This window comes from Condylura cristata, unplaced genomic scaffold (genome assembly GCF_000260355.1).
Source record: "Condylura cristata isolate star-nosed mole 26May11 unplaced genomic scaffold, ConCri1.0 scaffold00017, whole genome shotgun sequence".
Classification (NCBI taxonomy): Eukaryota; Metazoa; Chordata; class Mammalia; order Eulipotyphla; family Talpidae; genus Condylura; species Condylura cristata.
The window spans coordinates 5,395,925-5,419,155 of NW_004567118.1; the positions used below are offsets into that span (position 1 = coordinate 5,395,925).

The 23,231-nt window shown below is 44.2% G+C and overlaps 2 protein-coding genes and 4 non-coding genes across 6 annotated transcripts; 5 read left to right on the forward strand and 1 right to left on the reverse strand.

Annotated features, from left to right (window-relative positions):
- The first annotated feature begins 608 nt into the window (after positions 1-608).
- On the forward strand, positions 609-680 carry TRNAC-GCA. Its single transcript has one exon. It is a non-coding gene; the product is annotated as a tRNA-Cys (tRNA).
- A 2,458-nt stretch (positions 681-3,138) lies between these two features.
- TRNAC-GCA lies at positions 3,139-3,210 on the reverse strand. Its single transcript has one exon. It is a non-coding gene; the product is annotated as a tRNA-Cys (tRNA).
- Positions 3,211-5,839: 2,629 nt separating this feature from the next.
- On the forward strand, positions 5,840-5,911 carry TRNAC-GCA. The gene has a single exon. It is a non-coding gene; the product is annotated as a tRNA-Cys (tRNA).
- A 2,771-nt stretch (positions 5,912-8,682) lies between these two features.
- Positions 8,683-13,101, forward strand: RPL23 (ribosomal protein L23). The gene is made up of 5 exons (XM_004684264.2): positions 8,683-8,776; positions 9,359-9,442; positions 9,731-9,859; positions 12,723-12,836; positions 12,959-13,101. Exons 1-5 carry the CDS (start codon positions 8,764-8,766, stop codon positions 13,039-13,041), a joined length of 423 nt encoding a protein of 140 aa, XP_004684321.1. The 5' UTR covers positions 8,683-8,763; the 3' UTR covers positions 13,042-13,101.
- A 2,993-nt stretch (positions 13,102-16,094) lies between these two features.
- Positions 16,095-19,276, forward strand: LOC101633102 (chromosome unknown open reading frame, human C17orf98). Its single transcript, XM_004684265.2, has 3 exons — positions 16,095-16,301; positions 18,115-18,214; positions 19,037-19,276. Exons 1-3 carry the CDS (start codon positions 16,095-16,097, stop codon positions 19,192-19,194), a joined length of 465 nt encoding a protein of 154 aa, XP_004684322.1. The 3' UTR covers positions 19,195-19,276.
- A 539-nt stretch (positions 19,277-19,815) lies between these two features.
- Positions 19,816-19,887, forward strand: TRNAC-GCA. The gene has a single exon. It is a non-coding gene; the product is annotated as a tRNA-Cys (tRNA).
- Positions 19,888-23,231: the final 3,344 nt, after the last annotated feature.

Below are 23,231 nucleotides of genomic sequence, written 5' to 3' on the forward strand. Positions count from 1 at the left end.
GGGGGGAGCGCGCCTAGGTGCGTCTAGCGCACCCCGCGCCCCGGCGCTCCCAAGCCGTAAGTGCGGGAGGGGCGCGTCTAGCTGGGCGCGGACGGCCGGCTTCGCCCCGGACCCTTCCCACGCTGGAAGCGACGGCAGAGCAGCTCTGGCCGCACATCTGGGGCGCCCGGCTGCGGAAGGCTAGTGGCCTCTTGCACCCGTGGAGAGTGGGCTGCGCCCCTCCTGAACGCTAGGGCAGATTTACCGGATTCGGGGCTTTCCTTTGTACCCGACAATACCCGACTTGAACCTGGGGACCTAAAGGGAAACGCCCTGCCCCGCCCCTCAGTTAGCTTCCCTTCACTCCCCTCGCACCCCCATCCTTTGCTACTTTTGTAGGGCGGAACTGGACCCTTCCTCCCGGACTCAGTGCCTCGAAGTCCCGGCTTGTTTCGCCCTTCCCGCGCCGCGGAGTGCAGTTGTCTTCGAGGTTCCCCCGATCTGGGCACCTCTGCTTTCGGCTGGCCCCCTTTTTCCCTTTCAGTCCTTTCTCCTTACCTTTGCTTCCCACCTCAATGCAGCAGGGTCCTAGTACTGAGAAGAGTCGTCTCTAGCTACAGTCACGGTGCGGGGGTATAGCTCAGTGGTAGAGCATTTGACTGCAGATCAAGAGGTCCCTGGTTCAAATCCGGGTGCCCCCTCGGTGGTTTTTCCTCCCCTCCTTAGGAAGCACAAGAGTCGTTTTCACCGTTTGTATTTTAACCATGAATTCTACATTCAGAAAAAACATGTTTGAAAGTCTTTCTCCTTTCCCAGCCATAAAGAAAAAAACTTTGGACTTTCATTTATAGTCTTTAAAAAGAGAAAGCATGGTACAGGCACAAATCAGATGAAAGCTCTGCGTCCTGTTTCCAGAGCCAGAGGACCCATCGCCCACAACCTCAGGCCTGGTAGTTAGTTGATGCCCTAGATTGAAGGGATTTGAGAGATACCCCCAAGCTGGTGTTCAGTGTCACTTTCTCTGGAGGATCAGAAGAGAGAACCCCACCGATACAGCCCTTCTCCAATTTCAACTTTCTTTATTACGGCTAACCCAGAATCGCTGTGTCCACCTTTCCTTATTGCTCATGACACAAGTGTAGAGTGAAAGCTTCGAGAATGTTAAAATGGCCAATGTACATCCATAAACTCATTTTCATTTTCAAAAATAAAGTTACCTCCCTATGCAAACTGATGAAAACTAATGCTGTGTTTCAGAATTACCTGGAGGGCCTGTTAAAATGACCCCAGTTTCTGATTCTGTAGGCCTCTGGTAGGACCCAGAGAGTATGCATTTCTAACCAATACCCTGATGATACTGTTGAGCATAGAATCGTACACAAGGCAAAGGTGTTTCATAGCCTACAGGTAGGAACCCACGTCTATTGACTGGGTGACTGACAGTATCTCTCTTAGGCAGAAGAAGAATATAAGGATAAAGGGAGCAAGGGTGTCGCCCTTGACTAAATTTTGCCCAAAAAAAGGAAAAATAAAGGAAAAAGAGCAAGGCAAGCTGCCTGGGTCAGGGGGCAGCTGCGATATTTTAAACTTGGAATCTCATTGTGTCATCCTGGGAGCCCCAGGGGATTACTGGAGCACATTTTTCTCCATGGTTCTCATTACTGTCTCCAGACTGGCCTTGGAGGCTGAACAGACCTGCTGTCCTATGGAAAGCCCAGACCCAAGGTATAACCTCTTATGGACAGCAGGCTTCAAATTTATCATCTATAAGCTCTCAGCCCAAAGAAGCTATCCACTTTCCACCTTCTAGCTTTTACCTGTGCCGTGTCCTGATAAACTCTGAGAAACTACATAAATGTGGATTTGTTCTTCTAGTCTTCTGGTCAAGCATGAACTAGGCAAAATAATACCGCCCTGCCCTGCTCTTATGTGCAGTTTTTACCCAAAAGGGAAATGTAGTTAATGGCTTCATGCATTCCTTCTGGATATTAAGAGTATAGGAGGGTTAGTTAGAATGGGGCGCTCTGTGGCCATGCTCCTGCCCTTCATATACTGTGACCTGTTCTGCTTCAGTATTAACTTGTTTGCACTTACAGTAACATAGGTTTCTGGAGAGGTTCATGGTTGCAGAGACACCTGGATAAAAGTGAATGGTTTATATTATAGATAAAGCAGGTAGTCAGGGAAGAATGACTCAGGAGTATCACAGTTCTGGTACCCCAGAAATTTGATGCCTTAGTTTGGTTACTAAATTTATGGAGATTTTAGAAAGAAAGAGTAGATAGTTTTTGTTGATCACTTGGTAAGGGTATGGAACCAAGTTGCAGTGAAGATGGGCAAGCCACTGGGCTTCAGCCTATACAAGCCTCTCACAGGGTAGACTGTTAGGCCAGTAATGGAGACTCCGAGGAGGAAGCTTATGACTGAGGAAAGTACCTTACAGGGTCACTGAAAGGAAATCCATCCTATTAAGAAATCCATCCATCCTGTAAGGCCTAAAGACTTGAAATAACATGGGCGTGGCTCTTCAGATATTTTATGGACAATAGATTTTTTTTTAACTGGATGATCTTGGCATTCTATTAGGAGAAAAGTCATCATTTAGGTCTTAAGACTTCGCCAAAATAACAGTTTATAAGCTTATTTTTAAATCTTGTTTCCAATTAGCAGTATCATACCTACTAAAGATAAAGGTATTATTATAGTGAAATTCAATCAAAAAGGCAGGTTAATGGAAAGGAAACATTCCAATATGCTAAGGGAAAAACTTGCTGGAGTCTCCTAAATTTTGTGCCTGAGAGCCTCTGCTGCTATGTTTTTTGTTGTTGGTGGTTGGTTGCTGTTTTTGTTTTGTATTTAACTGTAAATTGCAATTTTAAAAGCATATGTAAAATGTTTAAGTGTAAGATATATAATAAAATGCATTGTTGACTCTAAAATAAAAAAGGGCTTCTTGTTACTGGGTCAGGGTATATGCTTTGATGTGGTTAGACTTCTCTGTTGTTTATCTCTGAGTGTTTGGTATTTCTAAGACATGGAGAATGTTTTGCATGTGGAAAATGAGGAAGAAAGAAGAGACTAGTGAAACGCCATTTGCTTAGCAATAGGGATATCTTGATGTTAAAATCTCAATACCTGTTAAAAACTTGCAGCTACGGAAGGGGGCACCCGGATTTGAACCGGGGACCTCTTGATCTGCAGTCAAATGCTCTACCACTGAGCTATACCCCCTCTACTGGCAAAACGCCTGCTAGAGTTCCTTTACAATAATACTCAATTTTTCATATGGCAATTTGTTGAAAATCAGTTGTTCTGACATTCATATTTCTCAGGTGATGTAGAATTTCTTGACAAGAAAACACAAAATTAAAAGAGCAAATGAAAACAGAGCATTTGAAAATATGTGAACTTACAATTTGCCCTGCCTAGACTCAATTAATTCTATATCTACCATCCCATCCATCTCTTTAAGAAGTGAGAGGAGAACCTCGTACAACACAGAAAATCTTTCCAACCCCCCCAAAAGAAATGCAAATACCAGCTAAAATGTCATTTCCAATGACCAGCGATCCCTGGCTACACCTGCCCTTTCTGTGGCCCAATGACAGTGTGTACCACTATAGGTGTGAAATATTTCCCATAACACACCAAGGTTCTCACTATGGAGTTTAACAATCTAGTGGGGAAATAATATAAATGTATAGTTTGCAGACTCCCAAAATTTTAAGATCCATTTCTCTGGGCTAAAATCAAGATGTTGGCATGCTTGCATTCCTACTGCAGGCTGTAGGGGGAATCTGTTTTCTTCACCTTTGCAGCTTTTGGAGGCTGCATGCATTGGTTCATTGTTCCTTCCTCCATCTTCAAAGGCAATCAGCAGAGTAACAGCTCTTCACCCTGGGCTCTCTGCTTCCATCCTTTACATCTTCTCTTTTTCTGGTCCCCCTGCCTCCCTTTGATATGGACCCTTGTGACTACACTGAGCTCACCAAAATAATACAGGACAACCTCCGCACCTCAGTATCCTTAATTTAACCACACATAAAGGGCTTGGGGTGTGAACATATTGGAGAGATTTTATTTAGTCTACCACAGGGAGAAGAGCTGAGCTGGAGAGGGGCACAGACACCCAAATTGCCCAAAGCAGAGGAACGAGAGTGTTTGCTCTACATTGGATGACTTAGGGAAGTGAGGGAAAGACAGGAAGCAAGAATAAGTCTTCTTAATTCTTCACTAGCTGAGTAGATGAAGGGGGAGGTGTTCCTGAGATTAAAAAAATATATATATACTGGGAAAGGACTAACTTTATAAAACAGAACCATGAATTTCTTTTAAAACTCTTATGCTGAAGTAATAAAGTGCAACTACCATTCTCATGGGTTCCACATATGTTGGTCAACATATTAAACTTCAGGTGTCCAATAGACATCTAAGAGAAGATGTTATGTATACACTTGGAAATCCAGTTAATTCTGGAGTTCAGGAAGATACAATTTTGGGAATTGGTGTATAAGATGGTAGTTGATGGAGGTTGTAGTTTCCTGAAATGTGCTGGATTTGATGCATATTGGCTGGTTAAATAGACTCCATGGTTAAATTTTCAGGAATTTTAAGCTAACTGACTTTGGTAGCTTGAAATGGGCAGATGGAGATCTATGCATCATGGAATTGGCAATTGGTATAAACAGGCCTCCCACCCCAGTTGATTGTTAGTCTCCAACCACAGCATCTGATTTGATTCTTGTTAATCTCAAAAAAAAAAAAAAAAAAAAAAAAAGCTAAGGCTTTCAGCCAAGAGAATAAGGGAGAGATAAGGCTATGTGTGGAAAGCTTGAGACAGAGAGTTAGAACGTAAACCCAGCAGGTAGTGGTTAGGGTGCTCTAAACAAAGTAGTCCAAGTTAGTGGAGTGGCACAAACTTGTGAACTTTCTCTAACAACATTCAACTGTTTGGCTGCAGACTTGGTGTGATACAATAGTTGAGTTTAAGTAGGATTGTGATTAGGAGGGCAAGTAAAATCTAAAGTTCACAGGGAACCGGCACTGTGCTAACTATTCTGGGGACACAAAAAGGAAGGCGACATGATCCCTCCCTCAAAAAGTGTGCAGTCTAGTTGGAGAAACAACATTTTCATGCATAGGAAAACATAACTCATGGTGGAGAAATCAGATGAAGAGAGTAGCTGAACTGTGGAGCTGAGAAAAGATAATGAGAAAAACAAAAGTGTTAGACTCTTAAATATTGGTGGTGAGAGCATGAGGTACATCTTAGATTTATACAATGCTGCATGTCAGTTAATAAAACTATGTGGTGGGGGGGGTGAGGGTGGGGGAAGTGACAGTAACAAAGAAGAAATGGACGTGCTACCACAGCTAATGGAAGGATTTTCCAGTCTAGGAAATGATGATGATGCTTGAACGAACCAGGGAAGAGAAAGTGAAGATGCTGGAGAGAACAGAAACAATAGGGCCACATCTGGTAGGAAGAGCAAGGCAAGTATTTCCTCTAGAGTGCAAAGCACTGGACTGGGGATTCATGCAGTTCAGGTTATAGGCTGGAAGGATGGAAACTAGACTGGAAGGTGACCGAGGTAGAAAGGCTACTGTAAGCAGTTAATAGAGGAGAGGAATCCTAACACCCCACCCACAGGACTTTCAAACCTGGGTCTTAACAGACTTCTTCCTCTCCCACCACTTGAGTCCCCACTGCCTTTTCAAACTTTTCTTGAATCACGCAGAAAACCTGAAACAGTTAATCATAAATACAAAACTATTTTTATTACTATTACCAAGATGGATGGCTGAGCAGAAGACACTACATTCACTACAATTAAGTTGTAATCTTCTTTCCTCCAGCAGAGGGGGTATAGCTCAGGGGTAGAGCATTTGACTGCAGATCAAGAGGTCCCCGGTTCAAATCCGGGTGCCCCCTAACACCTTCACTTTTAAGCCCTAGTGCCCATAAACACAGCAGTATTTACCGAGGCCAAATATTCCATGTGACTTCAGGAAACAGAGCAAAAATAACCATGGTTTCAGGGATTTCACATTCTAACACCAGAGTGTGAGGGGATTATATCACAATGGTTGTGTGTGTCAACCCAAGTGACCTGTGGTTTGTTAGAGTGGTCTGGGAAGAAGGGTCCATAGGGTGTGAAATCCTGTAGAGGAAAAAAAAAAAGCCTAATTTGTAATTACTACATTATTTAAGTATTTCACTCCTGTTCTTTCATGGGTATACAGGTGAGCTTTCCAGAAGGGGCTACATGATGTGTAATATCTTAACAAATTAGAAGTGAAAACATGAAAATTCAACTCTTATTAAGTGAGATGTTAAAGGAGAGTTCTAAAAGTGATAAAAGTTAAGTCATTCTTAATAGGTGCTAGCGTGGAGGTGGGATCTGGTAGGATACTAGCATGTTATAGTACAAATCTGCACACACACACATTGTTTATGGCGACAGGTCATAAAATAAAAGTTAACTTTTTTTAAAGATTTGTTTATGCATACAGAACTGGGGTATAGGCCATAGGTTCAGGGGCAGTGAGAGGATTCACAGAGGCAGAGCAGGGGGCAGAACAGGCAGATGAAGGAAGTACACTGCTGAGGGGAGCAGTAAGTGAGATGGGAGAGGTCTCCTGTGCCCACGGTGGCTAGCTTGCAGTGCTGCGTCCTAACCCACTGCGCCACCCAGGAGGGCACAAAACAAGGACACATCTGGAGGAATACTGAGAACCAGTACTATGAAAAGACTAGACTGGGCACAGTGGGACCCGCTTGAGACTAGAAGTCCAGGAGAGTGATAAGGAGCTCTGGAGGCCTACTTACTGCTGAACATCTATCTTTAATTAACCATTAAAAAAAAAACAGTTAAAAATGAAATTTTAAGGAGGTGTCTTTAGTGAGTTATTTGGATGTTGAAAGATGGGCACCATTGAGGTAGATCTCATTATTCACTTATATTCAACATGTATATCTTTAGCTAGGTTCTTTGTCAATTAATTGTTGGGGGTAAATTTTTAGTAAAAAGGACATGGACCCAGCCCTTGTGCAGTTTATAGACTAGTTAGGGTAGGGAGCCATTCAATAAATAATTATCAACTATTCATTTTTAAATTGTAATAAAAGTATAAGGAAAAGTATAGCATGTTAAGGAAGCTTATTACAGGAGGATGTGATCAAGTGTGGAAATCAAGGCAAGTTTCTATAAGAAAGGGATATTTATGCAGAGATCTGAAAAATCAGTAGATATGAAACACGTGAAGAGGGTAGGCAAGGTAGATAGAGCATTTCAAGGATGTGTTAGGCTATGGGAATCAGGAGCTGGAATGAGAAACTCAGTCCTGTGGAGGAAGAGGAGGCTGAAAGGTGGAATTATGCCAGAGCAGAGTCTACAGGCCATGATGTAGGTTTAAACTTTGATTTCAAGAACAATAACAAAAAATAAAGGAAGATTTTCAGAAACATGATATGGTAATATTTATATGTCTGAAAATTATTCCTGGCCACTGTATGTAGAGAAAAATAGAGACCAGGAGATACATTAGGAGGCTTTGGAAGTTTAGGCAAGAGACAGAGAGCCTCCCTGGTGGCACCAGGGGTTAAGTCTCAGCACTATGAGGCTATCTGCACCCACTGTAGCACAAGTTCAATCCCTGGCACATTAGTCTTCTGACACATTAGTCAGATCTCTTCACTCCCATGCTTGAAAAGGACAGTGGTTACTCATTTCACTTGGTAAATGTTCTAAGGTCCATAGAGTGTACAAAGACCTGTTTCAATTATTCCTCACTTGCTGACTTTATCTCCTACTACTTTCCCTTCACTCATTCTGTCTAGTCACACCTGGTTCACTTGCTGGCTCTCAGAGTTCACATTCCTGATGTGAGGTCTTTCATTGGCTAATGATTGTATCTGAACCGCTGTTCTCTAGATAACTTTATTGCTAACTCCCACACCTTCAAGTATTTGCTTAAATGTCAATTTCTTCCATTAATTCATACTGAACACTCTATCTCATATTGCAAAGCTGCCCCTTCTCCCACTTTCTGATCCCTTATCTTGTTCTACTTTTGTTTTCTCATATTTATCACCGTCTAACACACTACCACTCCTTTGGGATATGAGCGGCATAAGGGTTGAGAATGTTGTTTTGCCCCCTGATGTGGTGTAATGTATGCCCAGGGCAGGATCTGGAGTTCAGTAGGACCTCAAATAAATGAATGAATGTTAGCAACTAAAGAAAAGAGAAGTCAGAAGTATGGAACATTTGAAGCTGTGAAAGAGGTCCTTAACAAAGCAAGCTGGATATGGTTACAAGCACACCATATGTGGTGTGGTCTGCAGCGCTACGTTGGCACGCATCACGTTCCAGTGAAAGCGTTTAGAGCTCGCCCTCTTTCGGACTCCCAAGCACTGGTGAGTTCCTGGTAAACACCGAACAGAGCATTTCTGAATCTCTTGTCAGCTGTCCCTCAAAAGAAGTCATACTGCGTCCTCAAAAGACGTCACTGGGTAAATTAACTAACCACGATTTTTGTGCCCCCAAATCATAAAGAAGACTCTAGAACGCGTTCACTTCCCTAGCCCCCAACCCCTCCATCTACATCTTTGCAACAAGAGTTTCGGCCGAAGTCCTTAACTTATTACGTATAAAGCAGCGCCTTGGGGAAGTGGCGAGTCAAGCAAGTCGCTGATCACGTGACGAGGAGGGCGGGGCGACAACGTTCATATCCCAGGGTGCTTTGTGTCTACTTCCTTTCTGTCCCTTTCCGGCGCTCAAGATGTCGAAGCGAGGTAAGATTTTGGCTGTGGTGGAATCCTTCACCATCTGTCTCGTGGTGGTTCTCGGCTTCGCTGGGAGCGGCGGCTTTGGGAAATGGGGTTCTTTCTTCTCCTCTGGGCCGGAGAGGAAGAGCCGCGGCGCCTCGCCAGCGGCGAAAGGACGCCCAAAGTGGTAGGGGGAGGGGGAGCGCCTGGCGCGCCGAGCTGGCGATAGAGGGACCCGATTCTAAACCGAAGTACGCGTGATCGCTCCGTGCCTGCTGCTGCAGTGATGGGGTTGAAGTGAACTGGTTTAGACGCCGGCGCGGGCGACTTGTGTGGGCCCCCGCTGGAAGAACTACGTGTTGTACAAGTTGGAGCGAGTCTCCCAGGTTCCTTAATCTCAGTGGGAGGGCGGTGACAGTGAAGAATCGGCCATTTGCACTGAAAACTTGCTTGACCCTTGGTGGAGGGAGGGAGTACGGGGAGTCTTGGAGGATCTTTAGGTAATAGTCTCCCGAAACGTGCGGCTGAGTTTGAGGCTTGAGCTGACGGGAGCCCCGAGCCAAGACTGGACACTGACCCCTCCTGTTTACTTACCTTCTTAACCTGCAGGACGTGGTGGGTCCTCTGGTGCGAAATTCCGGATTTCGTTGGGTCTTCCGGTGGGAGCCGTGATCAACTGTGCTGACAACACAGGTGAGGCCTTGGGCTGCACCCTGCTGCACACCCCCTTTTAAAAGCACTCAGTAGGCCTTCTGCTAATGACCCACTGAGCCGTCAAGAAAGGGCAGAGTAAGAACACCGCTTTTGGGTGAAGCAGCAGCATGTTGTGCTGTCTTGCTTCAATCGGTGGTGTAACACAGTGTCCAGCCTGTACTCGCTGCTTGGGAGTATGAATGGAAGCACGGGCTTTGGGAGTGGGGGGAACATCTTACTCCTGTGAGGTTGCCTAAATGAACTTTCTTGTTCACATCTTTTTTAAAGGAGCCAAGAATCTCTATATCATCTCTGTGAAGGGGATAAAGGGACGACTGAACAGACTCCCTGCCGCTGGTGTAGGTGACATGGTGATGGCCACGGTCAAGAAAGGCAAACCAGAGCTCAGAAAGAAGGGTAAGTAGAGAACAAATCTTTCTTAGTTCCTGATTGGCAGTTGAATAGCTCCCTGCATTGGAAAATGGAAGAGTTTTACTGTTCTCAAGGTCTCTTAAGGCTTGAGTTGGAGAGGCAGTGTGAGACAAGCATCTGTGGTTAAGACTCCTGTTATTTTTTTATTTTCAATGCTTAGGAGAACTGGGGTTTGGGGTGGGGTGGTGAGAGTATTCACCAGAGACAGTGGAGAGCAGAGTAGGCAGATCTACTGAAATTCACCCCTGAGAGGAGCAGCGTGTGAGACAGAAGAGGTCTGCTGTGCCATGTGGGTCAGCTCCCTGGCCAGCGATTGTGCTGCAGATAGCTTCATAGTGCTCAACTTAACCCTTGTGCCACAGGGAAGCCCAAACTGCTATCTTAATGGTCATGGTTTTAAGTGTATTTTTGCTTCCTTACTGCCTAAATGTTTTTCCCCTACTGCAGCCAGGACCGGTGTTCAAAAAAATTGGAGATCTTGTCCATTCCCTGCTTATGTTCTCTTACTACTAATCCTGTGACTTACCAGCTCAGTCCAGCAGATAAAGACCCTTTCACATACCTACCCCTGTAGAAACCAAAGCCCTGTCTTTCTGGAGTTAGTCTTGCTTCATGGTTCCTTCCCTAGTCTCTACACCTTTCTGTTCTTTAATTTTCACTCAAATTATGCTACTTACTTTGTACTTCAGATCCTAGAACCTAATCCAGCCATCTTCTGCTTGCTTCGTCATTTACACCTCTATCCCCATAGCCCTTAATCCAGGTGGTAATTTGTGTGTGTGTCATTTGTAGTTAATTACAACTTGAATTCCTTAAAAGGGAATGCTTATGGTGGTATTTAGTAAATAAATGATTTGTGTGTGTATTGAACTCAACCAGGTGAAATCATAACATCTTGACTTATGTCATCGCAGGCCAGTTTCCTTTTTTCTGGAACTACTAGTTGGAAAGAGAAGAATGGACCATAATCTCGATGTAGTTGTGAGGTTCAGGTGCTAAGTGGCCTGTTGTCTAGCTCTTTGCCGTACAGATTAACAGGTGGTATTTTTTGTAGCCGAGTTGGGTTTTTCAGACCTTTGGCATAATTGCTTCTAAATCTCATAGGAACTAAAACAGCTGCTCGTGGCAGTTTTCCTAAGGTGTATGAGTTAATGGACGCCTTCAGAACACTTAACGACTTGTGATACCCAGTCTGACTTTATTTACATGCATACATACATGCATACACACACGTGTGTGTGTGTGTGTGTGTGTGTGTTTTGCATTTTAAAAGGATGGATTTATTAGAAAGGCACCTCCATAGCCAGGCAAGGGAGCTGCCCTAGTCTGTCTTTAGATACTCCTGCAGTTTAATTTTTCAGGTCATGAAATTTACCTCTCCCTGCTTGGTTTGTAAGCCCTGGCATAGCTTGTTCTTTCTGTGAAGCTCTCGCTAGCTCTTGATATATAATACAGTTGTGTTGGGTTGTGGCCAAGGATCTCATTTACTCCTTTATGCCTGTATTTCTTCAGAGGGTTTTATTTAGCCTTTTCAGAAATCTTTATACTTAACCTCTTGAGGACTTGGTGGGCAGGGAATATCTAGCATTGGTGTTTATCTTGGCACCTACAACTGTGCTGACTTTCCTTTGGGAACACTATCTAGGTCTGGTCTGTGGCCTAGGGGGTTGTCAGGGAAGGACAGAGCGAACAACCATCACTGGGTGAGAAACAAGCAGATAAAGCTTCTTCTCAGTATGGGACAGATCAGAGAACACTTAATTCATTAATGCTTCATGTTTTTTAAACATTGTGAATTTCCAACTTTATTATCTCAACATTCTTTCTGCTAAACAAGTACATCCCTTCAGACTTAAGTACAATGCACGGGAATGTGGAGAAAGGGGCCTACGACTGAAAGTCCAGAGTCTTGGAGCCTTTTTTCCCCACTAGATTAATCTAAAAATTTAAGCTGTCACTGTGTATATCCCATAGTTAAAAACTTCATCAGAGACTGCTTGCTTAGATGGTGCCTACCTCAAGGATAGTCAGAGCCCCATCAGAAAAATCCTTTTTTTTTTTTTTTTCAGGGTCTGACCTTCTGTGTAGAAATGAAAATTTTATACCTGTTTTAACAGAAAAACTCCAGAAGGTTCAAGGTCTCCAAGCTTAGTACCAGTCAAGAGTTGAATGTTCTTTCAAATTTTCTACTCCCTAATAGGTGTTTTGTTTTAAAGGTCTGGATAAGTGTCCTATTAATTTGGTTAGTTTTTGGGTTTTTTAGTTACATGAGCAAATAGTTCCTCAAAAAGTTAAAGCCGATTACACAGTAAATGCAAATATACGTTCAATCACGTTAAACCTTCAAGAGAATGTTCATTGCTAATATTTTTTGTATGCCTGGCTTCTGTGTTAAAAAAAAAAAACTAAGTTTACAACTTAGTTTGTATACTTCTGGTAAGTTTTAAATGAGTTATATTTGTAAAATGTACTTAATGTAAAATGTTCTTGAAAGTAGTAAATTTTTAGATGTACTATCCTAACAAGGTTTTATTTATTTATTTTTGAGTTGCGGCCTATGAATTAATAGATTTGCCCTCTCCACTCTGTGGAGTGTCCAATCTCCAGTTCTGTGATCTGAACAGTTCTAGAAAATGAACAGTACCCATCTTTTTGGTGAAGTGGAAGAAGGTATAAAAAGTTGCTAATTTTTTTCCCCAGCTTTTCTTAGACCCGCTTTTAGGAAATGAAAAGCTAATGGTGATTATAATCCTGTCCAAATCAGGTACATGAGGGAGCTAGACAAGGAGCAGCTCTCTCCTGTACTGGGTCTTGTCAGGTTAACGGTTGCTGTCTCTTTCCCTCTCAGTGCATCCAGCAGTGGTAATTCGACAACGAAAATCATATCGGAGAAAAGATGGTGTATTTCTTTATTTTGAAGACAATGCTGGGGTAATAGTAAACAATAAAGGCGAGATGAAAGGTAAATAAATCCATAAGTTTCCTTGGTTCTTTGAAATTGAATAACTCTTGGATCTAAAAGTATAAGCAGAAGGGCCCTCTGATCTTAACAGTCCCCTCTTTTTTTGTTTGTTTTAAATACAGGTTCTGCCATCACTGGACCTGTTGCAAAAGAATGTGCAGACTTATGGCCCAGGATTGCATCTAATGCTGGCAGCATTGCATGATTCTTAGGCCTATTTGTAAAAAAAAAAGTCATTAAACGAATTAATTGCCTCTACTGCTTACCTTCCTGCTCATTTCTACATGTCACTCTTGACACAAGCTAAACTTTGCTGCCTTTGTAACATAAAACTCAGTGTGTGTGGGCATGTTCTTCGAAAAAAAGGTAGTCCTTGGATTTTTTTCTGCTTGCTGCTCCGGAGAACCGTTAACCTCTCCAGGGAAGTCAGTTGGGAAAATGGCTCTCTATCCCCTAAAGTCCCAGTAGATTAATTGCAAATACTGGAGACAGGTTACCTTAGATAATGTGGCAATTGTCATAAATCTGCTCTCATGGAAGATGATTAAATTGCTAGTTGAACCTGCTGGTTTTTTGCTGTCAGAATATATTTTGTTTTGACAGGATGGCTGTGTGATATATCTGCTGGGCCCTAGTCTAAGACTAAAAGGATATAATTATGTCAACATAGTAAGCATAATCACTAGTGGATTATGTATGAAAGTTGTGGCCCACCCTCACTCCTGTCCAAGCCACACATGTATATATGTGTGATATTCATGCCTAAAAATGCACTCAACTGGTTTGCATCAGTTTGGCCGACAGAAATTAAGAGTAGGCTTATATATCTTATTACCTGAAAATACTGTAACTATACATGCAAGAACTGGGGAATAGGCAGAGGTACAGTGGGTGAGAGTGTTCACCAGAGACAGAGTGGGGAGCAGAACAGGCAGATCTACCAAAATACGCTGCTGAAGGGAGCAGTGTTCAAGACACTATGCTTGAACACTGTGTGGGTTAGCTCCTGGCCAGACATGGAACTTGTGCCTCCTAAAGTCCCAGAATGCCTGCTTAGCTCCACCCTTGGGTTCTCACAGTTCTCTCCTTGGTACTGCTGGGAGTTGTAGTTTTCCAGTCACTGGAGTAAGGGGTGGAATCCAGAAAGCTAGAATAGTGGGTGGAGTCTACAAGACTGCAGAGTTGTTTTAGGACATCATTCCCCTTACCACCACCAGGGTGGCCCCTAACATGAATCCTTTTTTTCTCGGATTACAAAACAATTATACTGCTTCAAGTATGACTATGCTATGAGAGTGTTTCTGCAGATGGAAGTAATTTGAGTCCCAAGAATAAAGGCACATCCATTACAAAGTTTGTGTTAGAGCTGTTAGGGTCAGAAATCACCCGGTTGTCCCCCGTGACAAAGAACAGGACCAGAGATGCACAAGCAAGCAGAGTTTATTAAGCCAGCTAGCTGGGGTCAAGCCTTCCTGTAGGCACGCAGGCCACACAAGGAGAACAAGACCTAGACCATAGGAATGTCAGAATATATAGGCCCTTATCGGCCGTTACATACGTCATAGCCGGTGCAAATTCAAAGAGTAACAAACTTCACAACACTCAAGGACGGGTTTCCAAGAACAGATGTCTCAGTCGTGAGTCAGGAGCTGATAGCAGGGTCTAGTTTCAGCCGGTTCCAGGAGCTGGCACCAGGAATGCTATCTGCCTGCTCTTCCTCAGGGCCCAGGGTGAGTTACAGACCCAGACAGAGGGGCCTAGCCAGAGGGGCTTAACAGAGCAACTTGTACAGGGGTCCTCAGCACCAAAACTGTTGGATAGGATTTTAGTCAAGGCAATGCGTACCCCATCTCCCTTTCCTTTGAGATGTCTTATACTCTGTGTGTGATCTGTGTAAGCCTGAGTGCTAGGGAGACACCTGTTGCATTGTGAGTTCTGTGTATAGTTAGAGCAGGGTAATACACTTGAAAGAAACAGGAAATTGCCCTGGTTAGGGCAACTACCCATCGGGGAAAATGGTGTGGATAAAAAATGGGAGACTGGTTTTCCTGCAACTGCACCTATTATGTTTATCTTCCTTGTTCTTTCCGGATGAAAGATTTAAGAGTAGACTCAAGCTGTGGAGTGATTTCCTGTAATTTCAGAAGAGTAAGGAGAATGCTTGTCTTGGTGTAGAAAGATTAAATTAAAAAGTATTGAGTTGCCAGGGCTAGTCATTTTTATGTATAGGAATAATGTGGTCTTTCTAATTAACATCTATGTAATAAAGCTGTTAATAGTGAATATAAAAGCAAATCACCTCCCCATCCTATCTCACTTGTAATGAGGATAATGGTATCTTAGTTTGTGTGAGGAACAGGAGTTTGAATAAGTTGTAAGTGAAGCATTACAGAGGGATTTCTTCAAGACATTTGGGAAATAAAAGGTACAAAGAAGATGTAATTCACCTGTAGTCACACTAAACAGAAAAACATTGTTCACGTTGCTGTGCCCTATATATGCCTAAAATTAGAGGGGAACAATGTCAACTTTCTGGGCTTTAAAGAAAATTTCAGAAGAGGAAGTACTATTATAGGTGATGAAAGAAGTGGGGTCAGGAGAGTGCTTTAAATTTAGTGGAAGTCAGGAGACAGTGCTGCTAAATCTGACGGCTGCTAAATAGATTTAGGGAATTTGGGAGGTTTCTGAGTTTCAACTGCCAGTTACATAAAAGTAGGGGGCCCTCCCCGGTGGTGCAAGGGGTTAAAGCACAGCACTGTGAAGGGCAAATATAGCACAGCAGACTTCTGTCTCCCCTGCTGTGTATTTCAGTGGATCCACCTGTTCTGCTCCCCACTCTATGTCTCAAGATGAATCTTCTCACTGCCAGTGCACCTCTGGCCTGTACCCCAGTTCTGTATGCATAAATAAAAAAATCTTTTTAAAATGAGGGTTGAAAGTAGATCAGAATTCTCTGATCCAGTCGATACAGAGAAACGTCAGCAGAACTGTGTTGAAGAAATGGGAGCGAAGAACCCACTCAGCTTCTAGAGAGAGCAGTCTGGACACGCACACCGTCTGCCCTCAGTAGCCTCACTCCACTTGGTCACCGCGCCTCCGGGCCATACAGTTTCCCCCACCAGCCTACGGGCCTCTCTGGTCATTGGGGACGCGGGTTTGCGCGGGGCTGCTTGATAGATTCCACGTAACAATGCGCAGGGCGCCCCCGCCTGGGCCCCTCCAGTCTCACCCGGAAGGCCGTCGTGCGCGGTGGTTGGGATGGCGCACCTGTGCTCGTGTCCTTTGCGGCTGGAGAAGGGCTTCATCTTGGATGGGGTGGCCGTGAGCACCATGGCCCGCACCTATGAGCACCTGAGGCCCAAGCTCTGGTCGGCAATTCCGCCCTACAACGCGCAGCAGGACTACCATGCTCACCGGTACTTCCGGAGCCACGTGGTTCCGCCTGTTTTGCGGAAAACTGAGCAGGTACAGCGGGAGATTCCTGTCTCTGCCTCGTGGAGGCCCGACTTCCCAAATCCGGGCAGCGAGCACTCCCCCGGAATGCCACCCTCTCAGTTTTCTTAAGGAAACCCCAATTGGAAAGAGGACGGTGGTCGGTCGGTGTTGAGTGCGAGCTCACAGAATCATTTTTGACTCGTAAGTTTGGGAATAAACGCATTTGCTGTTTGCCCAAGCTTTAGGAGCTCAAAAACCCGCACCTCCCAAACAAGTACCCGTTTTTATTTGTTTGTTTTGCATAGAAGAGCCAGTGTGCAGGCCAAAGTGGGAGGGTTCATTAGAGACAAGAGTGGGGAGCAGCAGCAGCATATCCATTGAAATACCCTGCTGAGGGGAGCAGTGGTTGAAACAGAGGTCTGCTGTGCCCTGTGGGTCAGTTCCCACATGGGGGTCCAACTCATGTTGAAGTGACTATTGACAGCCTGATAGTGCTGACTTGAACCCCTTTGCCACCAGGGGGGGCCCATTTTCATTGACCTTATGAAGTCAGGGCCTACCCAAGGGTGAGCTTAGGCAGCAAATTCTCTAAAAGTTCTAACATTGGTGTGACCTCAGTGAACAAGACAGAGAAGTGCCTAGACACGCCTGGGGTGGTGGGCTCCAGGGGACAGGGCCTTCACTGTGGCCTGCCTGGGGTGGGGAGGAATCTTGTGTGACGTACTGCGAAGGAAACTTCTCAAGCCTCACTTTTCCCAGCTTTTCCTCTTGTGAGTGTTGCCCCTGGGACCAAAGGTTCTGAGGTTAGTGGCTGATGCTCCAATTTCTGTAAAAACACACTTGCATCTAATATTTGTGTTTAGGTCAGGGGAGAAGATGACTCAAGAGGTGTTATCCTGTGGACAAATCTTGGGGCCCTTTGCTGTGCCTGTGTTGTGTGCATTCATATGTGTTCAGTTCACACACCTATGGACCACACCTTGGGTTTCCCATGCTCGAGGATGTAATTGCTGTCTAGTCATGTAACTTTTATCACAGTTACATCACAGAAGGAGAAAATCTGGGGTAAGAAGAAGGATGAAAATAGGAGTATTGGAGCCCTTCCTGGTGGCGCAAGAGGTTAAAGCGCAGCACTATGAAGCTATCTGCCACTACTGCAGCACAGGTTCGATCCCCGGGCCAGGAAGCTGGCCCACATGCATAGCAGACTTCTGTCCTGCCCGCTGCTCCCCTCAGCAGTGTATTTCAGTAGATCTGCCTGTTCTGCTTCCCACTCTGTCTCTAGTGAAGCCTCTCACCCCTGTATCTCTTCCCTGCACCCCAGATCTTATATGCATAAATAATAAACCTTTAAAAATAGAAGTATTTAAAAACTTGAACGTGATGGACACACTTTTAAACATTTTTATAAAATATTCCATTTTATAAGTATTTAATCATCACAACCCATTATTTATGGTAGGTGTTATTTTCATTTTAATAAAAATAATGTTTATTGAATCTTTATGCCAGGGTCTTCATTTGAATGATCTCACTGAAATCTCACAGCAACCCTCCTTTTTATGAATGAGGAAACGTCCAGAAATGCTGTCATTAGAAGCATTCATGCAGCTTGTTAGTGGCAGAGCCAGAACTGGAACCAGTCTGTCCAGCAGCAGAAGCTGGGCTCTTAGCTACCAAACGAAGCTGCCTCTCCCTGAAAGCAATAGGTCAAATTTATATTTACTCTGTCCAGTTTCTCCTGACTGAAACGTCTTCCCCTCCCCACGACAAGCCCAGGGGAACTTGAACTTTACACCCAGAAGGACGGCTCACAATGTTCTATATTTTCTCCCTCACTTAGGATCACTGCGGCACAGGAAGGGATGGCTGGATAGTGGATTATTTCCACATCTTCGGACAAGGCCAGAGATACCTCAACAGGAGAAACTGGGCAGGGGCAGGCAAGTGCCACCTGGCTTTCCAGCCTCACTGTGGACACCCTCAGAAGCTGGTGTGCTCTGAGTGCAGAGACAGACACTGGGAGATGGCCAAGCTGGGTTGTGGGGGGTGCAAGTCCAGGAACAGCATCCTCTTGCTTCTCTTCTTTTGCAGGAACAGATGATGTCACAGCACGGCTGTATTTAGTTACTATATAGCAGGCGCTGTCCCCGGGGATAGCTGGAGAAGCATACGTTTAGAGGGTTAAAGTGATTTGCTCAGCAGGGCTGAGTTAAGATAGAAAGTCCCCTCTTAGCTGTTCCTCTCACTGCTCCGGGGACAGGCTGCATCTGGCTCATTCCCAGGCCCGATTTAGTATCAACAGGAAAGGAAGAGTTGAAAGAGTTGAACTCTCCTTTCACCCCAGCTCCATCATCCTTTGGCCATCCTTTAGACATGTAACCCTTGGCATCATTTGAATATATTATCCATATTCTCCAGATAGGTCAGAGGCAAGGGTGAAAGTTTCTCAGTTCCTCTGGGGACAAGGCAAGTTTGGCCAAACCTAGAAGTGTCTGATCCTTCTTGTGTCAGAATATACCATTCACACTCCTCCTGCATGCTATTCCTGGTTTGAGGCTTGGTTTTTACAAAGTCATCTGTCCCCTGACCTCACTAACTCTTGACTTCTCAGTCCAGCGGCTCAGGACAAGTGAGGATTGAGAATTCAGCGGGCTGCAGGTGGCACAGTGACCATAACTGACTTGGCATCCCATACTGGCCCTGTGGGGGTGGGGGAGCAAGGGATTTGATTGCAGGCTGAGGCTACTCTCTCCACCCCCCAGGGCATTCTGTCCAGCAGGTGAGCGGGCACGACCAGTACAATGCTAATCTGAAAGCCATCAGGGGCTTCAACGGTCATTTTGGCTATCGCCGGAATACCCCAGCTCTCCGCCTGCGCCCGTCCGTCTTTGGAGAGGTTACCCAGTTCCCTCTCTTCTAGCAGCATATCTTCTTACACACCCCTCGACCTGGGTTTGCAGGACATATGTAGATGAACTCACAAAGTTATTCTATATAATAAAAAAAAGAGAAAGATTTTTGTGTATCCAAGAGTACTGCTTCTTCCCTGATGTTGGGGGAAGGGGCAAGCTAGTTTTTCAACACTGTGGAGGTAGTGAGAGGAGAAAGGGCCAGTCAGGGCCAAACCAAACGGTCAGGGCTCAGCTCTCCTGCACAGGTGTGGTAAGGAGGAACCACACAACCTCATCCACAGGACCCCTGGTCTGAAGTGGCTACTGTTTCCATCAAGAAGGAAGCAGGCATTGAGTACAGGGATTAGCAGTCATCCTGAGATGTTGATTTCCTGGTTTTCCTAATAGCCTTCCCATGTGGACACATTAGTAATAGTATATCAGTTTCCTTTTCAACAAGTTTCCAGGATGTCCTTTTTCAAGTGCTCCCACCCAGTTTACTGCAGGTCAGGAGAAAAGCCAAAGCAGATGATGGATAAAAAAGAAGGTGGGGCTTTGGAATATGAGGCTTGCCAGAATTCTGGTGTGGGTGGAACTTGATTATATTGAGTCACCATAAGTGGACAAGGAAGAACACCCTAACAGGTTGTGGGGGTATAGCTCAGGGGTAGAGCATTTGACTGCAGATCAAGAGGTCCCCGGTTCAAATCCGGGTGCCCCCTTCCTTTCCTCATTTTTCAACTTTGTTAATGGAAATTAGATGAACACTTCCAGCTACAAGGCCTCTAGTTTCTACATAGCTGCTGAGAAGCGAGTCCTGGAGAACTCACTTTAAGGATGACAAGTTCCAATGAAATTATAGATGTAATATTAGATATGAGAGTTTTGAACTCAAACTTAGTGTGTTGTGTGTATTATTAGTGTATCTGGCAGAAAATTAGTCTGCTGGAAGCAAGGTAGAGACTCAGTTGTTAGAAGATTGTAGAACCTAACTCAGAAAGTTAATAGGTTTCTAAAGCCCAACAGGAAACAAGGAAAGCAAGGAATTCTACCCAGATCTCATCCCTGGAAGAGTCCACTGCTGTTTGCCACCAACCTTGGGCACTCTCCCATCTCCAGGGCAATTCCTCCAGTTTTGAGCAACTGATGGACTGAGCTGTGCCTGACATACGCACTTTTCCTCTAAGAGGAGGAGGAGGAGGTAGGTTTATCTCACCAAGTCTTAACAACACAAAGAATGCTCCAGAATTAAAGGATTGTTTTGGTGCAAAAATGAGTATATATCAGCACACTTCTTTTCCTCCTTGAAGAAATCATTGTAAGGAGAGGGTATGGTTATTTATTAGTTTCTAGTTCTAGAGGACAAGGATTTACTTTCAGCCCTTGATTTCCCATTTACTAAACTATCTAAATCCAATTTGGTATTAAAACAATTACATTCATGTTACCATGATCATGTCAGTGCTATTGAGCCAACCTTTATATAGGTGTAGAAAATCTGGGGTATGGGCCAGAAGTGGGGGTGGTGAGAGGACTCACCCAAGGCAGTTGGGAGCAGAATAGAGAGAACTACTGAAGTACACTGCTGAGGGGAGCAGTGGTGAGACAGGAGAGGCCTGCTGTGCCATGTGTCACCTCTCTGGCTGGGGATTAGGGATTGAACTCAGGCCATAGGGGTGGTAGTGCTGAGTCTTAACCACTATGCCACCAGGTAGGCTCTGTTGATAAACCATTTTCAAGTTTTTCAACATCTTAACAGTACAGCTATTCACCTGGCCCAAATGTATCAAAATAAATTCTTCCAGGCAGTCCCCCAGACACCCTCCATCCCTCTCTGGCTGTTTGGACCTGCCATCAGCTGGTGCCTGGGGAATTCCATTTCATCTCCTCTGTTTGGGGTTCTGTTTCCTGGGCAATATCCTCTCTTTTCTTGGTTTCCTCCTGTTTGTGGTAGAGAATAACCCTTACGAACGTCAAGAGAAATAAATGGAAAGTCAAATGTTTGCATCTTTGCATGTCTGAAAATATTTTACCTAAATCTTTAAGAGAGAATTGGTCTCAGAATTCTTTCTGAAAAAATTGTTTCAGATGTTTACAAATTTCCATTGTTTTCTAGTTTCTCTTGCTTAGTTTGATGTCATTCTTATTCCCATCTGTCACCTGGTTTTCTGTACATTCTTGATGTTCCCGAGGTGCTAACATTTTTCAGTGAGGTAGTGGATGAGCCCGTTCAATGTAGAGATTCAAATCCTGTTTTAAGAAGTTTTATTGAAAATTTATATCATTTGCTCATTGGGGACTTCCCTTTTCTTAGTTTCCTCCATTCATTGTAGAAAATAACCACTAGCAGGTCCTTCCTGGTGGCACAACAGGTTAAAACACAGCTCTATGAAGCTGTCCACAGACACTGTAGCACGAGTTCAATCCCTGGCCAGGGAGGTGACCCACATGGCACAGCAGACCTCTCCTGCCCTGCCTGCTGTTCTCCTCAGCAGTGTGTTTCAGTGGATCTGCCTGTTCTGCTCCCCACTCTGTCTCTGGTGAACCCTCTCACCCCAGCCCCTCTGGCCTCCACCCAGTTCTTATATGCATAAATAAATAAATCTTTAAAAAAATAGCTTAATTTCTTTTCTTTTTTTTCACAAGCAAGTGGAGTTTATGGAGCCAGCTAGCTGGGGTCAAGCTTTCTTGCAGGCACGCAGGCCACACAAGGGACGCAAGACTACTTAGTTTCTTTGGCTTCTTGGGCAGTGGCCACAGGACAGCAGGATGGTGAGTGGTTCTGCTTCATGGATCATAAAATGGACTGATCCCTGACTCTGCAGAACACCAAGATTCTGCCATTCAAAGTCAGACATCTAGAGGGATCTAATGAGCCGCTCACCTATTTCCGTAGGCAACATGACATGCCAGTACTCAAACTTCTCCTCAATGTCCATATCTGAGTAAGTACCTTCTTTTGCAAATTTGTTTGTGCAACATGATTGCTCTGCTTTAGGACCATAAGCTCCTTACCACCAAAACCAAACAACTCCCAGAAGTACCTCTCTCTCTCTTTAATTAAAGAGAAACAAATTAAATATCTGTGCTTATAATGTATTTGATTTTCCTATTTATGGCAATTGATACAGATTTTCTTTCAGATTTATGTATATAATTCACATACCATACACAATTCAATGGTTTGTTGTATATTCAGAGTTGTAATTACCAATGCCATACCACTTTTAGAACATTTTCATCATCCCCAAATAAATCTATATTCTATTAGTAGTTACTCCCCACTTTCTCCCAAACTGACCTATTTTTGGTCTCTCAGATGGGAAGCAGTACACAGGGCAAGGTAGATGGGAAGGGTGGTGGGCCTCCATGTCTGATGCCTGTAATGCCAAACAGCTTTTCTTTTTTTCTTTTTACACTTAAAATAACAGATTTATTAGGAAAAAAGAGGAAAAAGAGAGGTACCCACCTGCATAATCACAGATGGGCAGGAGAGCTGCCAAACACTGTACACATTTACTTTTAGAAGTATTTATGTATACAAGAACTAGGATGTTAAGCCAGAGGTGTGTGCTGTGTGTGTGTGTGTGTGTGTGTGTGACAGAGAGAGAGAGAGAAAAAGAGGGAGAGAAATGATTCACCAGGAATAGAGTGGGGAGTAGAACTAGCAGATCTATTGAAATACACTGCTGAAGGGAGCAAGCAGAGGAGACAGGAGAGGTCTGCTGCACCATGTGGGTCAGCTCCCTGGCCAAAAGCATGGGAAAATATCTTCCTGACTTGAGGACATGTAGTTTATGCTTATGCTCACCATTTTAATGATTCCTTTGTTCGTTTTTGCTGTGATTTCACCGAAAAATCTCAAAATGAGTTATAGTGCATTGGGAGGACTAAAAAAATAGTAAAACTAGGAAACAATTTAACAAAACTGGCAGGCATAAGGGACACAAAGGAAAACTAAAGTCTCTACCATTATGGATACAGACAAGTACACAGACCATCGTAACAGGATGACGTGTAATAGAATGACATGCTTTAACGTAATTTTTCCTAACTTATAAATTTA